The sequence below is a fragment of the Rousettus aegyptiacus genome, unplaced genomic scaffold, assembly GCF_014176215.1.
Source record: "Rousettus aegyptiacus isolate mRouAeg1 unplaced genomic scaffold, mRouAeg1.p scaffold_m13_p_3, whole genome shotgun sequence".
Taxonomy (NCBI): domain Eukaryota; kingdom Metazoa; phylum Chordata; class Mammalia; order Chiroptera; family Pteropodidae; genus Rousettus; species Rousettus aegyptiacus.
This window is the reverse complement of record NW_023416306.1, coordinates 163,823,707-163,845,166: the sequence shown is the minus strand read 5'-3', so window position 1 is coordinate 163,845,166 and position 21,460 is coordinate 163,823,707. Positions and strand designations below refer to the sequence as shown.

General features: G+C 47.4%; 1 protein-coding gene across 5 annotated transcripts in view; it reads right to left on the bottom strand.

Annotated features, from left to right (window-relative positions):
* TDP1 (tyrosyl-DNA phosphodiesterase 1) overlaps window positions 1–21,460 on the bottom strand; it is a 61,657-nt gene that overhangs the window by 2,406 nt on the left and 37,791 nt on the right. For 4 of the 5 annotated variants that reach the window (XM_036239185.1, XM_016154356.2, XM_036239182.1 and 1 more), the window contains exons 14-15: window positions 14,994–15,096; window positions 7,122–7,230 (exon numbers count right to left, since the gene is read on the bottom strand). In XM_036239185.1, coding sequence (XP_036095078.1) covers window positions 7,122–7,230; window positions 14,994–15,096 — 212 coding nt within the window. The remainder of the gene's footprint in view (window positions 1–7,121; window positions 7,231–14,993; window positions 15,097–21,460) is intronic. The other variant, XR_004956310.1, reaches the window with a different exon arrangement.

Here is a 21,460-nt window from a genome sequence, read left to right as displayed (position 1 = left end):
CATGGTCCAGGTGAGACAGGATGAGGTCTACAGCAAAGGCATGGCGGGAGGCTGGGGATGAGGGGGCAGCCTACGAGGTTTTCCGTGTGTATCCCTAGCCCGTCCTTCCCTGCGGCCAGGATCTGTGTGCATCTTTCATCTCTTTGTAACTCCCGAACTTGGCCCTCCATGGGGAGGTGCTACAGTGTGAGGGTAAGCGGGGCACAGGCACCGGAACCAGGCTGTCCATGGGGCCTGGGTCGAGTTAACATGAGTGGTTAGGGTTCCTTACCTGTTACACTACTACCTGCACCATGGAGTAGGGAGCGTTTAATGAATTCATTCATGTCACGTGCTCAACAGCAGTTCCTGGCACATACTACGTGCTTAAAGAGTGCTAGGTGCTATTATGATTATAATAATTACTGCCACCTTCAACTCATAGTGAGGACTGTCATTATCCTATATGCTATGTTAAGTCCTCACAGGTTTTTTTTTTTTTTTTTTTTTAACAATCAGACAAACCCAAGTACAAAATCCTGTTCTATTTGGCTAGCCACGCAGCTCTCTCCTCTAATCCTCTAAGAGTGGCCCTTGGGTGAAGGACTTGTGACTCAACCCCTCCAGGACCAAGCACTCACATGAACATTTCCCACTGTCTTCTCTTCAGGGGAACTTGATATGCTACCTTCAGAAGCCACTGTTTGAGCTGAGCAATCACGTTTCATTCTTACACTGGGCATAAGCAGACTGTGTGTGGTGTGTGGTTCCAAAGAGATGAACCAATTACCCTGAGACTTCTGATGTTATTGCATTTTACTATACTCTGAAATTAGGGAATGTATAAAAGACTTGCCAGCATGAAATATAAAGGAAAGCTCCAAAATATTTCACGCTGGGTTGCCAACCTAGTAGAATTGAAATCACTTGGAATTTCTGGGTGAATCATAATACAAATGGAGCCACTCCAAGATGGAGTCGGAGCTGCCATTCCGGAGAACGGCCTTGCACAACTTACTCCTCAAACCTTTGCAATGTTTAAACTGGGTAAGACAACCTTTGGACCTGGCCTACAGGAGCATCACACTCCAACTTTTTGCAAAGATAACAGGAAAGCAGATGTTATGACTAGCAGACTACAAATTAAAGGGATTCTTTAGAATTAGCATCATGAGGTTAGCTCATTTGCACCTACAGAAATTCCTTTTTTCCACTGGTGAAATTGTTCCCCTTCTCTTTCTCATAAAAACTCCTTGCCTTCACTTCCTAATCAAAACACTACTTGAGTTTCTGTCTGAACCAGTGCTTCTGATAGTATTTTTTTGGATCTCAAATAAACACTTGTTGCCTCTCACTTTGGGCTTTCATTTTTAGGTTTATAGCGGTATCAGTGTTATCTGAAACCCATTAACACCTTAATTTGTGATTAAATTAAAACAAAACAAAACAAAACAGAGCAATCTAGCTAATGGGAAGAAAAATAATTCGAATTGCTAAAAACCAAGTACTTATTTCAAAGTAATCTGATAAATTACTCTTTATTTTGATGATTCTAGATTTCCTAAAACTTTCTGATTATAAAGTCATTTTAAAAGCTAAGCTGGAAATTTATTTTCAGTCTTCTGTTTGTGTTATAAGCATAAATAGGTCTTCTTAAAGGAGATGATCAAAATCATGTCTAAAAAATGTTCTGGCTGCCTTATTTAAAAAAAAGAAAAAAAAAAGCCTCATTTCTTAAGATCTTTCAAAAATAGGTCCCTGAAAACTAAAATGAAACATATTGACAATCATTTTTAAGCAATCTACTTTTTTTTTTTTTTTGTATTTTCTTTAGATCAAAACATCACATCAACTTCGTTTCCCTTGCAAAAAAACATTATGAATCTAGACTCTACTATTCGGCAATAATTCTGATAGGTCTAAAGTTTATTCCCATATCTAAATGCAAGAAATTATTTCAAATTAATCAAACAGCAGGGCAAATAGTTACACCATTTGGGAACTGGAGGGGAGCAGAATTTGCCACCCTAAAATGTGCCTATTGGGCACTGATTTTAATAAGCTGGTTATTTTTAAGAAACAGAAGATGGGGGAAGAACCTTTGACCTCTCCTACCTAAAAGAATTCAGACAGAGGACCTGCTCTGGAAGGGAGCTATCATCCTAGATACCCACAGTGAATACAAACGAGGTATGACAGACAGGGAGGAACCTAGCAATGTCTCTTTGATAAAGTCCTCTCTGTGTCCCATTGTTATAGACGGCCCAGCAAACAATTGTTTCGCAAACGTTTGCTTTTCCGTCTGTCTCCCCTGTGAACTGACTTCCTGCTCTCTGAAGTCCCAGACCAAAACCCTCCACTTCTCCATAGCACTTAGGCAGCGAATGCCTGATTTGTCCTTGGGTCTCACATCCTCCTGGAGCTATCCCTTCTGTACATGCATAATTAAATCTCATTTTCTGTTAATCTGTTTTATGTCATTTTAATTGTTCGACCAGCCAGAAGAATGAAGAGGGGAAAGGGGGAAATTTCTAGTCCCCCATAGTACTGTGGTTATGTAAGAGAATGTATTTTTAGGAGACATATATTGAAGTATTTAGAGAAAAAGGGACATTATGCTTGCAACTTTCAAATGCATTAAAAAAAAAATTAACGTGAGTGACAGACATAGAGAAGGATTATGCGAACGTGATAAAATATTAACACTTGGGGAACCTGGGTATATGGAAATAATTGGTACTTTTGTTATATCTTCTTATAAATCTTAACTTACGTAAAAAATTTGAAATACTATATGTATACCATGTATACTGAAAAAAAGAAAAACAGACCACTTGATAAATTATAACTAAAACTTTGAAGCTGTTTAATTACTTCTTAAACTAAACATAAAGCTTATTCTTTAAATCCAAATAAGATAGGCTTTACTTAACCTTACCTCCTTTTAGTTTCTCACCGGTATATCAGATAATAAAAGAATATAAGGTAAAAAAAGTATGCGGAGCAGATGCCTTTAGTACAGAGCTCAGCAGAGACGACACACAGTCATTCACTTCACTGTCTCTTCACGCTCAGGGTCACAAAGCCAGTGGGACATATTGAAACAATTTGTTAAGATTAAAAAAAAAAAAAATTGGTGATTTTGCTTTAAAAAAATTTCCTTTTAAAATGACAACTATCAGTAAAATGAATTTGGTAAAGTATGAGTTTACAGAAGAGTAACTGTAAGCTGTGTGAGGGCAAGGATTTGAGGCCGACATATTCCGAGTCCCTACACAGTGTCGGCACAGTGTAGACGCTGATAAGAACTCGTGGAGAGAACTCGCAAGCGGCAAGTACTGCACAGGGTGAGGTGAACCCGTGACCCAGCCATTTCTGCTTTACTTTATACGATCCATTTCTTGGTTTCGGGATGTCTGGTGGCCTCTTACATCAAACTGTAATTTATTTCTTTGCTAAGATTTTTGCAGTCTTCTGATTTAAAAAGATATGTGTCACAATGGCCTGAAAGTCACTTTTCCAAATAAAGTGCTTTTGAAATGTTCTTAGCCGCTCGCTTTCCCAAGTCTTGGTAAAATGCCTTTGTATAGGCCACATGACTCCCTCGAATGTTGGTGATATACGAGACAGTGATATCTGAATCACCTGCATTATTCTACATGCTATTAAGGCACTGTGGAAAGTAAAAGAGGAGTTAGTGATAAAAACTAAAATGCTCCAGTCTCTCTGGTCTGTATCTTTCAAAGGAAGTGCATAAAAAAAAAAAAAAAAAAAAAAAAGAGAGAAAACTCAGTTAAGCAATGGAAAGCATTCTGCCTGCTGGCCAAATAAAAGGTTTATCATTACACAGTCTACGACACTGGCTACTTGCAAACTTTTAAATTCTTGGGAATGCTTTTTCTATTGGAACTGAGAAGAAGGACGTCGGGATATTTTTAAGTCTCTTCTATCTCTTCCACGCTTTCAAAGCCCTTTGGAAATTTACTGAAGGGAGCGGGCAGAATTCCAGCACAGGTTCAGGGCTGGGGGTGAGAAGTACACGGCCCAAGGTCAGACCGTAGCCTAAGACGATCATAGTCCCCAGCTCCATGTGTGTTCTCAGGTAATAAACAAAAAAAACCCAAAAACAAACAAAGGGAATATGAAGACGAGAAGAAAAGACACGAAGGCAGAGAACGCAGGCAGGGGAGACCCCCAGTCAGTCCTGGGACAGTCCTATGACGCTGGCGGGTTTAAAGACGGTGTTGCACAAGCCTCCCTCAGCAGCTCGCCCTGGATAAGGGGAGAGAATGAGCACGAATCCATGGTTACACGCCGGGAGCCGAACTGGACATTACAGGCCACAGCGTGGGGCTGCGTAATACACCTGGCAAGCTCAGGGGAGGCCAGCATGGCGCGCCTTATAAACTCAGAGACCAAAGTAACCACGGAGGATGGGCTGAACACAACGATTCCTACCTAAAGGTGGGTCATGGTGGGGAGTCACGTCCCTTCCCTGTAGCTTCCTTGACAAAGGTCAGCTTACCTTACGTGAGCCTGTCTATTGTCTTTCTGCATCTAAGATAACATACCTTTGAAATGTCACCGCGATCTCCTCTTCTAGACCTCAGGACACAGTGGCACCGGAGCGGGAGACCACAGAACCCCTCACTGTTATCTCGTGGCGTTGCCCGCACACCATCTCCACTGTGATGTTCATTATCAACTATCTGGAACCCGCCAATGTAAAAGCAGGAGTCTCTCCATTTTACCTGTCAGCCAGCCTCAGAGATTCCCGCCTGCCCTTCGCTTTCTCCCGCCCGTTCGTCTACCACCAACGACTTCATGTGATCCTCCTTCGGTCTCCTCCTTCGATTCTAATATCTCAAGTAAGCTGCAAAACGGCCATTCGCCAGAGCACTTTCTCAATCCATGGAGATTTATTTCATGGCGATTGTAGTCGGTTTGGCTCAAATAAACTTCTAAAAATTCTCTACAGGTTAGGACATTTCTTATACCGAGAACAGAAGCACTAGCTAACATTTACGGACTGCTAACTCTGCATGAAAGCACTGTTAAGTGCACTACAGATATCATCTCGGTTCCTCGCGTCAACAGCCCTATGGGGTGGGCATTCTCGCTCTTTTGCAGACAAAGACACCAAGGCCTGACTGAGATTGCACATAACTGCCCAAGGTCACTTAATAAGTTACAACGTGGCACGTAAACACAGCCTGGTTGTAAAGCAACGTTTTCCATGTGTGTGTATGGATGTGTGTGTGTGTGTGGGGGGGGGGGTGGTCAGGGACACGATGACAAAACCTGTATAATCTTGCTAGTGAAAAATGAAAATGCATGAATTCTACAAATTTAGAGACTTGAAAAAGGGTACACAGCATGGAAAGGAGGGGAACAAGAACGCCTTCTGAAACGTAGTATAAACACGACTGATTTTATATATATATAGATAGTCATCTGCAAGAAGCTAGTGCACCAGACAACATGAGATAGGATTAAATGCTGGATGTGTCAAGACAATCTAAGAAATGGGCCCATCAGAAGGGGGAGGCTTGGCTCACCATGAAAGCCAAAAAAGGGCGGGCAAGGCTGACTGTTAGGAAATCAGAGACTTTGGAGTATTAATGGGGTGATGTTATCAAAGCTTTCCGACCAAAAACCAAATTCGCTCTGTTCAGATTCAGCATTTACTCAAAAAGTATAGATTATCATTTGGCTACACGTGTAAATCTCTATCTTCTGGGGGAAACATGCCGGTTATGGTGGCCTGAGCTTTTGCTATTTCAAATTAATAAGCAGGGCCCGTGTGGGGGTTCAGAAGGAGTCACCCCCAGAGGTGCCTCTGGTATGCAGATTGTTTTGAGAACTTTGGCCTTAGGCTGAAAGGAACCATCTGCTCCTCCCCACACTAACTAGAACTTGAATGAGGGCCTTGCTCATAACTAGAGATTATCAGACATAACCTCTTTTGACCTATCTATAGTGCAAGGCAAACTTTTATCTCCTAAACATCTATTCTTCTTATCACCCTGCAAAGACCCTTTGAAGCCCCCGGGGCACCTGACCTCATCCCTAGCTTAGGATGTCTTACACTCCCAGGTTCCTTTTTGTCTCTGAAACTCTCCTATACGTGGGGGGTCTCTGATTCTCTCCTGTAGTTTCCCATACATATGTACATATTAAATTTGGTTATTCTCTCTTGCTAATCTGTCTCATCTCTATTTGATATTTATAGCCGAAAAACCCTGGAAGGTAGAGAAAAGTTTGTTCCCCTCCCACACCTAATTACACTCTTCACCTGTGAGTTTGGTAGGTGTGAACTTGCCCCAGCGAAGGACAGCCAGGGTGTGAGAAAAGCTTCATCGCAGCCTGTGGGGCTGGGTCAGAGGTGGGGACCCCCACACCAGCCAAACAACCTTCCTCCAGGAACACCCCGAACCGGAACCAAAATGCCATTGACTTTGAATTGTGAAAAATACATGGTCACTGCCCTTAAAAAAGTCACAGTCTAGGGAAGCAGTTTTCTAAGTGCGGCCTGGGGACCTTTCTTTTGGGGGCAGAGCTGTGAAGTCAGAATTATTTTCATCTTAATATTAAGCCATTACCTGTCACTTTCACTTTCTCGGGGGTGTAAAGAAGCCAAGTGACTTGTGTGATATCTCATGCTGAAAGAGGTTTGTAAAAAATACAAACAATACTGCCTTGCTCGCTCACTTTTTTGGGGGGAGGGAAGAGTCATAAAAGATATATATATATAATATATATATTATATATATAATATATATATAATAATGGGTTGATTACTGTTATTTTAAACCAGATTGATATATTCAAATTTCTTGATTTTAATTTCTGAAGTCGTGAATATCGATAGGTACGGAACTCCATATAAATAAAAGCTCTTCGTGGTCCTCAATAATGATGAGAGTGCAGAAGGGTGTGGGGTGCAACCACTTTGAGAACTATGCTTCCAGGGGCCCCAGCCAGGGCGGCAAAGGGGCCTACGCGGACCCGCGCTTCCGGACTGGGCCACGAGCCAGCACCCCCCCCCCCCCCCCCCCGCCTGGGGAGATGGACGGCTTTCCCTGGGCTCTCTTCCCGCTCTGGCACACACACCCCTGGTTCTCCTTCTTCGGGGGTCTCACCTCTACTTCCATACAGTTCTGGAGGCAGATCATACGGCACTGGAAAGGAGGCTGCTGGCTCCTGGCTGCCTGAGAAGAATTTCTGCTTCACTTTGAAGCTCTCCAGGCCCTGCAGACACACAGGAGAAATCTATGATGGCACCGATTTTCTGAAAAAAGATGGATCTCAAGAAGCAATTTTATCTTCATGGCACTTGCAACAAAATACTAGTTATTTCAGAGCTATTTTCAATGTTCAATAGGTCAAATCTATTTACGCCATTCTCCCTCAATTATCCTTTCTTAAAAATAAGAAGGGTTCAAATTTCAGAAATCAAATTATAGCAAAGTTTGCAAAAGTTTAATAAAAGAGGTAAAGATGTAAGAGGAAAAAAAACAGTTTCAGATATTATAGCCCATTTCTACTAACCGCTACATACAGTTTGCAGCAAGTGTTTACAAGACTGTATAAAAATACCTCAAAATACTTTCAATATTGCTATAGTAACAGGCTGCTCACTCTGGTGTAACAAGAAACAGAAGTCGCTTTCATGTACAATGAAAGCATTCCAATATAATGTGATCGGAATACAAAAGTGAAAACGCGTCGAGATGCACCAAAACAGGAAGGTTTGTTCCAAGAACCTGAGAAGAGGGTATTGATCTCAGATCTTAATCAGGGTGCACGTTAAGTTTCTGTATGGAGGCTGACGGACGTGACTGTAACCGCCCTTTTCTTCCAACGCAGGGCCGGGCACGGTGGCGGGTGCCTGACAGGACAGCTCTGTTCTCCCCATGCCGCGGGCATTGACCAGCTTCTGGCTCCCAGCGAGCATTATCCTGGCACTCTGTTTGCAAGTCTGTGTCTGTCTCTCGTTCCTTCTGTCCACTCGTCTAAATATACATCCACCCTTCACACCCCAAATACCTACATATCGAACTGTGCTAACGTCGTACCAAGGACCATGCATGGCTTTTGGTTTTGGCGATCACGTAACAGTGGGGGAGGCTGGTCACGGGCACAGCACGGGGGACATGCTCGGAGTTGAAGTCATACTGACCACGGGCCATTCGAGGTCTAGCTTTTGTTTGGGTAGTTACCGAGCTGTGTGAATGGTTTCACGTTAGCATTTATTCGTTCAACACATAATTTCTTGAGTCCTTCCTTGGCATTAGGAACGAATGGCAGGTACTGAGTATATAGGAGTTACCGCAAATGTCGCTATCCCTGTCCTCACGGGGTGTACATTCGAGCGGGGAGGCATTAAACAAACACATCTTAAAAAGTGAAATTAAGTACAATCTGTGATAAACATTATAAAGAAAAACAGGAATACTGAAAGAGAGCGTAGTAGGCTTGTTTTAGATTTGGTGGGAGGGGACGGTCACAGTGGAAGCCGTCCTAAAAAACTGACGTTTTAATTCAACTCTGAAGGATGAGTAGGGTTTTGGTCAGGTGCAAAAAAAAAAAAAAAAAAAAAAAAAAAAGTTCCGGGCAGAGGGAACAGCATCTGTGAAGGCCCAGAGGTGGCAAAGAGCTTACGTGTCCCAAGAACTTAAAAGAGGAGGTCAGTGGGACACCTGGATATGTATTTATTAGGCTTCGATTTTCACATTTGTACAATTGAAATAATATCATATTGTTTCTCACTTTAGCACTTAGCACAGGTCTTGGTGTGTGGTCAGAGTTCACGCAAGGCTGAGTGGTTATAAAAATGGTATCGAAGCATCTTCTCTGCTTAAAGGCTTTTGCATTAGATCACACGAAATAACGTGTGTGAAAGTGCTTTCTGCATGTTAAGGCCTCTAGAAAGGTGTGAGATTACAGCAGCAACAAAGACGGTGGTTCGTACTACAGTGAAAGGCACAGACTCTGGACAAAAAAAAGGAAGAAACGATCTTTGGCCCACTGCGGGATAAGAAAAGGCTTTGTAGAACATTGTTTAGCTGGGCCTTGAAAAACTGGTATGATTTTGGTAAACGGAGGGAAGGCAGGAAGAATGTTGCGGGGGAGACCAGCATCACCACAGGCGGAGCTGGACGGTGCACGGCAGACCGTGAGTGGACCTGTGCAGAGGAGGAGGAGGGCTGGGGAACGCTGCAGAGGACAGACGACCAGAGCCAGACTGGACCGCGTTTAGAATGGGAAGCAGCACAGACATCTGTGATTGTTCCTGTTTAACCAGGCCCGTCCCCGACCAGTGACTCTGGATGGGCACGTGGCCCAAGTCAGAGGTGTCGGAGAAGAGACTGTCTTTCTGCTGGGAAGCTCACCTGGTAAGGCGTGAGCCTTGAGCTGCTGGGTGCTCTTACGTCCATCAAACCGCACTCTGATAACATGGCCCAAGCCCCTGGATTCAGCCCGAACTGAAGCAAGTGACTCGCCCTCCATGTTGCGCTTCTCTCGTACTGTTGGGGTTGGTTACGCTTCACTTGCGATGGGAAGCACCGCAGGACCCCAGTCAGGGCGTGGCCTTTGCCATGACACAGAGAAGTTGCGCTATGAAGGCAGAATGGCACTGACTGGAGAAGCGTCGGGCTGGGAATTGCCAGAGGCAGGAAACGGGACATGGAACAGCGAGTGGTCATGATGATACGCGCGTTAAGTATCGTCATAACAAAACCCGAGACACGAACGAACGAGGAGGCGAGTTCGGATGAGACTGGAGTCCGTGGAAACACAAAGAAAGAAATGGACTTGAAAGAGACAGAAGGAAACATTACCAAAATCAGGGACGGATGAGGGCGAAGGGGGGAGGGAGCCGAGATACAGGACACCTGTAACACGACCCACCTGCCTGGCCCCGCCCCCAAACTTCCTCCCCCTCAGCAGAGGGTGCTGGGCCATCTCTGCAGGCGGCCCTAGTGGGTCCCCTTATCTTTGGCACATTCTGGATCTAAGGATAATCCTGACACACTCATCCTTTTGTATGTTATTTACTTGCTGGTGACTCTAGGTAAATTCCTTAACCTTTCTGGGACTCACTTCTCTTATTACATGGCTACAGCGAGCACGGTTATCTAGAGGGATAATTGGCACATGGATGTAAACAAATACAACATAAATATATGCGCGGTGTTCTCTGTGATGTCATTGCTCATGTCTTACGAAGGAGGAAACAAATTTGGAGGTTAAAAAGCTGCCTGAGGCCACATAGCGTTTAGGCGGCAAGGCTGGAAATTGAACCCTGCCTTTCTGATGCTTGGTCCTCCGTTTCTTCCACTAAACAAACATATGGTCTCACCTTCACACACCAGGAGCCACAACGAAGGAAGAATCCCTTGCAAATTTAAGAGGCAATGTTAAGGCAGGCCATGTCAGGACGGGCCTAATTCGGGAAACCTTGGTCCTTAATGTTTTTAAAAAGAAAGAGGCCAGAAGTTGGATGGGAAATGTCGATTTGATTAATGACTATTAAATACTTTATGGAGTTTCAGGTTAAAACCATTTCCCTCTTCTTCAGCTCCTGGCTTATTTCTGTTAATTTTCAAATGCATCTCAGTGAAAGATTAAGGGTCTTTATGGCAAAGATCCAGATGTGATGGCTTCATTTTGTGGTATCTGGCTGGCTTCACATACAAGAAGGTTTGAGCCATCCATGTCTGACAGGAAGCAATATGCAAAACGCTTTTTTTTTTTTTTAAATGCCATTTTTGATCCAAATTCTAGGGTGTTATGTATACATATATATAAAGTACCACTTTTCCCTTCAATCTGGATGTCAAATAATTTGAGGCTGTCTTCTAATTATCATTATTTACGTATCACAGTGGTGTCGCTCAGGGATTTTATAAAACAGAGGAAGACACCCTCCCAGGCACAGATACTTAAAAGACAATTAAGACAATGCATTTATAAAACACCAGGTGAGAGGGTGGACATGTATCACGCATGAGAAATGACTGGCTTTTCCCTTCGTCAGCTTTGGGAGTAAAAGAGCCGGTTATCACTGTGATGGATGAGGTTTAGCAGCTTAGCTCAATCACAGAGAACAAGGAAGAGGCTCAAGTTTCAGTTGGAGATGTAATTTAAATTTTAGTTGCATCTGACTGAGTAGCATTCTCCAGCAGTAAAAGCCTAGACAAGCTATCACATTTTCCTGGTTACAATAGTAATGGCAGCCGAATCTTCCAGAAGGAGCACGCTTAATCAAAGATGGGCTAAGTGACAGGGAAGTGAATTACAGGAAGGTGGCTGTCTGATCCTTACTGTAAGGCAGTATACGGTCATCGGCTGGAAGGGTTCCAGCTCTAGGCTTAGGAGAAGCTTCGTGAAGGAAAATACACCTCACAGGACCAAGAAGGACGGGATTTTGATGAGCAGGGGGCTGACGGTGGTGGGGCGCACTTCAGAATGAGAAAAAGCAGTGGGGGAATGTGATCGTGGGTCTGATGTCGAGATTTTGTTCACTGAAATTTAGTCTGCCTTCCACTTTCTGCTGCTGCTACTGCTAAGACTAACTGCACCCTGGGCCCAGTAACTTGCTAAGAACCAGGTATCTCTGTTAACTACTTCACAGGTCACACTCTTAATTCCCAAATGATCCTATATTGTCCCCATTTCACAGCTGAGAAAAAGGAGCCCTACGGAGGTAAAGTAATAGCCCCAAAGTCTAATAGCTTGTGAGCAAGATCCCAACTCCATTCTCTGTCTTTTTGGATCCCTGAGATCCAAGGTCTCTAAAACGCACACCGTGCGCTTTTTCTTGGCCCTTGGCATCTCTCCAAAGTGTGCATTTATATTCTGTCTTTTCAAGTTCTTTTAGAGTCTCTGAGGCAGAGCAGTCCAACTAGTGAAGGGATCACACAACTAGTGAAGTGGCAGTTGCTGCCACAGCCTACCTACCTCACCTGTACGCGAATGAGTCTTCGTGGGTGTATCAGGAATGGGTGGGAAGCTGTTCCAGTTTACAGTGGACCTGGGTGTCCCAAAAAGGATTCGGGACATCATCTTGTGGGCCAAGGGGGACCAGTGAAGGTTTGAAGGTAGGGGACTATAAACCTCGACAGGTGAGCAGAGACACAGCTTCAGAAGTTGGCTGTAGCTGAGATGGGGATGGAGGGGGGAGATTGGGTCAGTTAGTCCAGGGGAAGCAGAAGACAGTGACTGGCAGCAGCAGGAAGAACATTTGTTGATAGAGCAGATGGCACAGGATGTGGCAACTGGATTTAGATGGAAAGAGTAGAATGCAAGGACCTGGCTTTACGAGCTGAACAGGAGGACTTAAGAGGTTACAAAGAAACACCACTTGAAACAGTGTCACCCAGATGCGGACTCCTGGGAAGCCCAGAGAGCCTATATTTGGTTGCCATGCGGGATGGGGCTGGGGAATACAGAGGCGTGGAAGGCAGACCTGTGGCTGAGCGGTCATCGCAGATGCAGGATGGCCGGCAGCTGAGCTGCGGAGCCAGTGTGGCGGCCACACCGGGGGTGGTAAGCCCCGCAGCGGGCCCGGCTCCGACCCTCCCAAGTCTTCGCTGTCTCGTTCCTTCTGATCCTGTGACATTCTCCCCAAGCACCTTTCCAAAAAAAATCACCCCCTCCTGTGGGCTTTTGGGCAGCCTCGAGTTCATGGATGCCCCCTCTGGGCTCCGTTCATCCAGGCCCGGTACCCGCCGCACACGCCTTCGGACCTCGCGTGCGCCTGCGGCCTTTCCCATACCAGGCGCCTACTTGACATCGGTGGCCTTGCTCAGCTTGACCATTAGCTTGACATTGGCTTCTGGCTCGCCTCTGTGTATTGTCCACGTGCCTAATTTCAACACCCTGCCATTTATGATTCACTATGGGACAAAGACAGTCTACACAGAAGAGAGAATGTCTGTTGACAGCATCGTGGCAGTTTGTGGGTACTTATCAGTGTTACGGAGGAAGCCCGCTGTAAAGTACTATTCCGAACTCTGTATCTTGAGACGTTGCAAGAACTCCGATTGTTAGAGAAGCTGCCATCTTCTTAGTACGTTAATTACACAGTCACCTGCTTGGGGTCTTGATCTTGAGTCTGTTGGCACAGCATTTGGAGGGGGTGTGGGGGGGAAGCCATTCTTTATATTCTCACCTGATGGTCTTTATAAATAATTTATAAATACCTGAATCTCTAATTTACCTAGAATTTACTTAGAATTACTACTGGGGCCCTTTCTTATTCCAAAAGTGTAGCAATAAATCTAGTAGAGGTCGAATCTGCAACTTCTAAACGACTATCCCTATTTTTTCTCTATTAGCCTTCTCTAATGTACAGACAGAAACCATGTCAGAGGGAAATACTAGCAGCTTAGTAGGGTCTGGAGGAGCCTTCTTTCCTTCATTGCCATAGAAATGATAATTCCTAGTATCATTTTCAGGATGAGGAATTAGGTCAGAACCGTTAGAAATGATGAGAATTTTGCAAACGCTGACAACAAAAGTCAAACACAGTGACAAGAGTCAAACAAAGCTACGGTCACTATAGTCACACCCGATCACGGAGCATCACGGCCCAGGGCTGTGAAGTTACCATTTCCCTGGGATACGGCTGAAGAGCACCGGAGGGGTCAGTCAGAGCCTGAGGTGGGAGAGGTGAACCGCGCTCATCGGTGGCACCTCAGGAGAGTCACATCCTTGCCCACAAAGAACAGGGAGACCATCTACCCACAGGGCCATGGGAGTGCGTGACCTCAGCTGTAAGCCTTAGGATTTGCTGTCTGACTCTGGAGGTAAAAAAACTAAAGTACTGGAACCTTATGACACTTTCAGGAGGGGACTGTTAGGAAGTTTTGCAGCGAAACCCTCCGAGATGAAGAAAAGGATGGATAAAGACTGGCAAAGGGAGGAGAGAGAGAGAGGGAGAAAAGAGCTCTTCACCGGGGCAAGCGTGAGAAGCGTAACGGTGAGGACGGCTGGGTGGGTGGGGGGTTGCTCTTCGTTCTTTAAGCTATGCGTGGGTCGGGATTTAAGCCTACGGATAAGTATGCAGTGCTCTGCCCGAGTGGTCCAGTCCGAGAGGTTTACAATGGAACTGCATCATGTGTCTGTTTATCAAACTCAACTATAGAAAGTGACAAAAGAGAAAAAAAAAAAAGGAAATAGAAAGCCCTCTCATCGTGTGAGCAGTTCTGACCAGTAAACCTGTGCCTGGAGCGGGGGCGAAGGGGTGAGACGGGGGGCCCAGGCCTGTGTGCCTCTCAGAGCGGGACTGCCTCTCCGGGCCAAGAGCGATGCTGGTGTTTACGGAAACGTATGGCTGGTACGCCCCAGTCCCTGCACGGAAACAAGCCAAAGCCGCACACGAGCTGGCTGTGCTGGAGGGACACGGCTTCCAACGCGGCGTCTTCCCAGGGGGCTACCGGTGCGTCTGAGGGCAGGTGTCCCTCGCGACCCCCTGAACGCCATCTCTAGCAGATGTCGTGGGCTTCCTTCCCTGTCTCCCCACCTGTGCTCCTGCCATTCCCCCCAGATGGGATGCCCACCCCTCTCCACCTGCCCTAAATCCTGAGCATCCTTCAACCCACACCGCCACCGGCTGCCCTGCTTCCAAAGGCACTCTCCACTCTCCGGTCAGTCACCCTAACCTAAAGTGTCTGCACCAGCTGAGTCACTCCTTTGGTGACGCGTCACTTAGCCACCTTGTAATAAGTTTTCACGTCACGTTTCACAATATTAATTTACATATTAACTTTACCCAAAGCAGTATCTTCGCTCTCCAACCAGGGAGCAGCGATCCTCCCCCCAGAACGGTGAGTGTTGGGATAGGTTCGTCGGTGCAGGCCAGAGGCTGGGCGCCGGGCCCTGGGGTCGAACGCTGGCTCTGCTACGTCCTAACCTCGGCCAGGTCAGCCCGAGACAGGAAGGGAACACAAAAGCCCGAATCCTTTCGCGTGCCAGCGGTCAGGCCGTTTCCGGTGTGAACTTACGAACGCCGGAGGGAGGAAAAGGACGCCGAGCTCGTAGGAGCGGATCATCAGCTGGGTGCCGTTTTTCTCTAGCGCTCCCCAGGCGGCCTTGGACAGATTCGCGCTGCAGGGACAAGGACACAGGAGGAGCCGGCTCAGTGAGGCAGTCCGGCGTGGGTCACACGTTCACAGCTGCGAGAGCATCAGAGCATCGGTCAAACGCACGGACGGCCGCGATCACGGTCCGGCGGCTCCTGCCGCAGCCGTGCGCTTTGGGGAATGGAATTTGAAGCCTGCCGCGCTGTAATCCTCAAGATTTCACTAACTGCTAATGTGGGATAGCTTCGCCCTCATCTGCGTTTTCGCCTGAAAACGTAATTAAAGTAATTATCCTTCCTTAGAAAGATTTTTTTTTTCTTGTTCTATTTTCATGACCCTGGTGTAGCTAGGATGTTTGGTTTTGTTGTATAGAAAAGCAGCATTTGAGAAAAAGCTATGTCAGTATAATCTTATACTGCAGTATCTTAAGCTTCGCATTCCGTTTTTTGCCCTTCATTTTAGGGTAGGTAGCGCTAATTTCTGTTTTCAATATAAAGAAAAGCTCTGAGGGCACTAGACTGGGATTTGTATTTGGAAAGAAACAGTGCTCTTAGAATCATGTTTTAAAAGAGTTGTAGATACAGCTCGAGTCATACGATGAGGCGAGAGGAAGGAGACTCAGAACCGAATGGACAAGAGGCACTGAGATGCTATCAGGCTTAACCGTGACTGAGCTCGGAGGCAACTGCCTTTGGAGACTTTCTCTCCCACAGCAAACCAGGCTGAGGATGCTCATGAGCTGACTAATTAACATACACCGACCGTCAGCATTTCTTCCTGTCGGGCTCACCCGAGTTCTATTTCGTTTTTAGAATGTGGAGTAAACCCCCAGACTCTGAAAGCCTGACTTCGTGAACCGCCTGCCTATTTCAAGATTCATTCATTTTGTTTTCTTCCGAACTAAATGCAGGACCCGTCGTCATCATGCGAATTAGAGAGTCAAAGAGAAACAGAACCAAGGAAGGTGAAGAAAGTGATCTCTGTTCCGGGTTCTACGGGAACAGACAAGAAGGATGACGGAAATCGGAGTTAAGGAAACTCTTAAAGCAATTAAGCTAACTTAAAACATCATCATCAACAACAACAACAACTGTGTTTACAGAGCCCCCTTAACAACAACAACAACAACTGTGTTCACAGAGCCCCCTGCCTTAAGGGCCCATACTGAGGACAAGGAGCCTCTGATGCCCTAAGGCCACAATCGTGAACACCCAGACATGAAATGCAGACGAAGCGCTTGTCTTTTTTACAGAGTCGAAGATGATGGCTTGCTTTCGGGTCTCTCGTTAGTGAAGTGCGATGACGTCTCGGGCAGAGACAGCACTCTAACCGCAAAACCGACCGGGGAGCCTGAGCGGCGGAAGCAGTCCTCCCCCGAACACGTCCCCCATTTCCTAGACTACCGCCTCCCTGACGACCACCCCGACTTGTCGGCATCGCACCCCCACAGGCCAGAGGCACGCGCTAGAAGGCTCGCTCTCATTCCCTCCTCGCTAGTTGCGTTTCTCTCCACATTTCCAAGACCTGAGGGCTAATTCCAAAATAAAGATCGGTGGAGCCCATGAGGACGTCTCTTCAGACAGTTTCCTCCGATCCCTCCTTTGTATTTAGCTCCTAACAGAAGTCTAAGCATCTAGAACCTTAAACTTATCCCAAATGATGGGAGAATAAGAGTCACTTGTAGGGTGTCTAGGTGCTAAATCAATACGCTTTGAAATAGCACCTTTAGTCATTTTTTATGCTCTGAATACACGTTGGGCGAGTGGTCGCCAGGAGATGGGGTATATATTTCCAAACTGACCCCGCCTGCTGTGTGCGGGCGGCGTGAATAGGTATCTACGAGTGCAGGACACTTGTCTTTTGTCAGGCAAAGTGACACCACAGATCTGCCTACGACAAGCTCTTTTGCTCCCCAGACTCCCAAGGAGTTCTAGCTTCTTGTCCCCTCCGTTCAGGACCTACGTCCACTACCTGCCCTGGATTCTCGCAGTGGCCACGGCCAGTCTTCGAGCCCCGTTCCGCCATGCCATTCCCTCTGCCCACACCCCTCCATGTCCCCACCTCCTGGGGACCGGGCTGCTCCCCGCCCCCTGCGCTGCGGTTTATTTTGTAGCTGTTGCTGGGTGTTTTTGTTAAATGACGCTCCGTCACCACAGAAGGTTGGGGCTTGGTTGGGGTTATTCATTTACGTTGCTTTCTTTTAGGGTATGGAATGACTCTGTAAGTTGGAGAATTCCAGAGGGTAGGATTCTGGATGCCCAAAGTTGTGCTGTCCACCAGAAACTCTGCTCGGGCCGCTAATAAAGTTGTGGTGAGTAAAACAGTGGTTTTTGGGGGATGGAGGTATGTGGCAGTCGTGGTTCAACCAGGGCGACGGAACCACTCTGGAGGGGTATGCATGTCATACCCCATGAATATCTATCTTTATATACATACACATATAAAGATAAATATTCATGGGGATTTGGCCTCATGTACTGTGGCCAATGCTGCTGTCTTTGCCCCGAAGCTGGAGCTTGAAGTCTGCAGGGCCGGCAGAAGCCAGGGAAAAATGAAACAGAGAGCAACAAGCCGGAACCACGAGCAATGAGCTGAAGCCACAAGATCAGACTAAAACCGTGTCAGTTCACGTTGTCTCTGGCATCGGGGGTGCGGGTGCCCTGCCGGAGCTGGGCCCTTTGCCACAGAGCTAAACACGGACCCCCGGCGAGGCGCAGGGGTCGGAGAAGCTGAAGCAGGACCCAGGGGTCGGGGAGGCGATGTGTGGCAGCAGCAGGTGCAGCCGCTGGCTCACGCCAACAGGATGAGCCGGCACGAAGCGAGGGCGTGTGGGCTGTAGGAGTGGCCGCTGCTCCACACCCGCCCCCCAAATCTCCACGGGATTCTGCTCTGGGGCCCGCCCTCACTGAAACGTACAAGAAAGGGGATTCTGGAAAACGGGCTTCAGCCTAGGCAAAATGACACACGGCGGAGCCGCCACAGGGCGGGCGCTTTTGTTCTGAGCCCCCGGCTAAGCTGACTGCTGGTCAGTTATTCAGTCGGGCAGTCTAGTGAGGAACTTGACTGGCGGGAGATGCTGTCCCAGCTTGTGCAGGGTGGCTGCACGCCAGACGCCTGATCTCAGTCCGCAAAACGGGAGTTTCGTCCCAAAGGTGAAGCCTTTAGGAGTAAATTTAAACTAATCGTGTGTAACGAGAACTTTCTAAAGGGAAGGACTGGTGCCAGCTAAGGCTCATGGAGAAGGCAGATGGGCCAGTGTCGAGAAAAGACCTCTGGACCCCAGCTCGGGGGAGAGGTTTTGCCCCGGCTTCCCCACGAACTGCGACACCCTAAGGCATTCTTCTCCCCAGGCCCTCGTTTCTTGTCTCTAGAATGAGGGGTTCTAGCCGATGAGGCCGAACACGGCTTCCAGACTCCAGTCTACGGCTAGAGACGTCCGCGCTCACATCCAACTAGATCGCCACCCCCCGCCTCCCCACGCCAACCGAAAAAGATAAAATCCACAACTTTTACTGTAACTCGCCACTAAGGAGCGTTTGTCTGAAAGTTCGTGACCACGTGCTGCGGAAACAGCTACGTAAGAAAGGCGAGGGGAGCAACGGGGGCGCTCAATGGGGGCGCTCTCTGGGCCAAACCCTGCCACGTGCATCCTTGAGAGTCTACAATGCGGTGGCGGCCGGAGCACCGCCTGCCACCTCCGACTCTGGCCAGAGCACCTGTTCGCACGGCTGAGTTTCCTTTTAAGGTTTCGTTAGAAGGCGTCAGCGTCCCCGAGGATGGCAGCTGTCATGGGAACATGTGTCAGGGATAAGACGTGTTTCTTCGTCGCTGGTACTTCATCTAAGCAGTAGCTGCTCAGAGAGTCCAGAGATGACTAACAGACTCAGCTTTCAGCCACGGAGGACCGGGGGTGGGGGCCGGGGACAGACACTTCCACGGACAGAGGCGACGGGCAGTGCGTGGACAGTGGGTGCGGGAACAGACGGAGACTGGGCAGCTGGGGTGACGAGGAGGAGAAGGGGGACCTCTAGCGGACGCTGCTGTCGCCCCTGCCCCGAAACTCCGCAGCCGCGTGCCTGTCCCGCACACGGTGACACCGTTAAGCCGCCTTCCCTTTCGCATTTGCTGTAGGTTTTCTTGCTGCTGCCCTTGGGCTCTGTTTCCTTTTAATGCACCGGAAAAAAAAAAATTTCACAAGTGATTCGGAAAGACGGTCTCACTGTAAAAGATTCGAGTTGCATACAGGTATACGTAAAAACAGAATCTTTAATTTTGATGGATTCTGCTAAGTTTCCCTCTGAAACCTCTTTCCCGTTTAGACAATCACCTTATTCTTCTAGACCAGTGGCTCTCGACTGGGGATAATTTTGCCCGTTGGGGACATTTCGCAATGTCTTGGGGACATTTCGCAACGTCTTGGGGACATTTTTCATTGTCACAGCTGGAGGGTGGAATGCTACTGGTCTCCAGCGGGTGGAGGCCGGGATGCTGTTGAGCATCCAACGAAGCACAGGGCAGGCCCCCTACGGAAGGACAACGCGGCCCGGGGGCCGGCAGTGCCGAGGCCAAGCACTCCCGCTCCGGGCCTCCCGCTGCCCGGCCCTGGCGCTCTCCGCCTGCTCTGCGCCTTCCTTCCCTGGCTTTCTCTCCACCTGACTGTTCGGCTTCTCTCTCACGTGCTGCCCTTCCCACCCCGCATCTTCTAAATTTACGCTCTGCTCTTGGCTCAATTCTACTGTCTCTTCTCCCTTTTCCGCGCGCCCAGAATAACCATCGCTTCGACAAGGATGGAGCCCAGACTTCTCTCATCAAATTTCCAAACGGGCGTCTCCAACCACCAGCTGGATTTCTCTACCGGGATGTCACACTGTCACCTCAAACTCGAAACTCCAAGAAGTGAACATCCCTTCTGCAAACCAGCTCCCCGCTTCATTCCCTTCTGTCCACAGTCTCATTCAGTCGGGCTCAGACATCTGAGGCACGCTGGACTTGTCTGCTCCATAGGCAACTCTGTACGACTAGATGCCGAGCTAGTTTACCCTTGTAATATCATTTCTATGTCCAATGAGGTCTCCCTGGGTCAGTCCTTTTTGCCCTAGACTCTAGATTCAAAGGACTGTCCTCTCCACATCTTCCCCCAGCGGCTCTCAGTATCAACGCGTCCTTCCTGCTTAAGCATACACAAAATGAACGCACAGTCTGGCATTCAGGACCCTCCACGATCTGACTGCGAATTGATGCTTTGTGATCTTATTTCCCATTATGCCTTTCCTGGCTCCTCTACTCTTAAATGAATTCATTTACTGACTACGCCTTTGCAAACGTCATTTCCTTGTCCACAATGCCTTCCACCCTACCCACTCCTGTGGATACCTGAGCCCTTTCCTCCTCCACAAACCCCGTATCTCTTTCAAGAAGCTGTCTATGGCTCTTCCAACCCACAGACGTCTCCCAAGTGAATCCTGCAGATGATATGTAGGCAACAAACATCTAATTATTCCAAGAAAAGAGACTAGTATGCAAAGGCTTAGAAGATACAACTCATCAAAACTATTGGTTCATCATGGTTCATCATGGTTAGGAAAGTAAAAAGTTTAAAATCACAAAATCTAGAGGAAACATCTAACTGTAGACAATGGAGCACGAAAGGCCCAGTAGGGCGGTGAGTAAGAGCGGAAACGGAGCTCGCATGCATCCTGATCACAATCTGGTACTGTCGCAGATTCTCAATACGGTAATGGACCTGCCTCACAAAGATGACGTGCAGACAATATAAGGTAAGATATGTAAAGTGCTTGGCACATAAATGATGCCTAATAGACGTCAGCTATTACCATTGCCAATACTTTGCTAAATTCATGGGAGGTCGACTCTGGTCCTCTCTGATGTGACCCACCAAGCAACGGAATTCTCCAGAAGGCAGGTCCACCTAGGCCCCTAACCCGAGAAAGTGTTGGTGGTAGATGGGCCTAAATATTATTCACCAGATTGCTTCACTGGTTTCACAACCCTTGAACAAGTCCCCACCGCAGAAATACAGTGAGCTTCCATTTCATTTTGTAAAGGAAGTTAAGGGGATTTTGGTCCCCCTGATACAGATATACGTCCCCTTGACTTTTTAAGATAGATACGAGTGATAAAGTGCCAGGAACTTGACAGCAGAGTTAAAATTAAGCCAAACCTGCAGATGTCCAACAATCACGTGAGATTGAGTACCAAAGGGGACGCAACATGTCAGGGGTGTTTCGGGGGCCGGTATCGAGTCTTATAGATAACAGTGTGTCAATGAAGAAATGCCAGCAGGAAAGGAAAAATGGCAACGATTAGGATACATGTTTTGCCACAGATGGAGGAGAGCAGAGCACGACAGGTCGTCAGGGACTTACGTG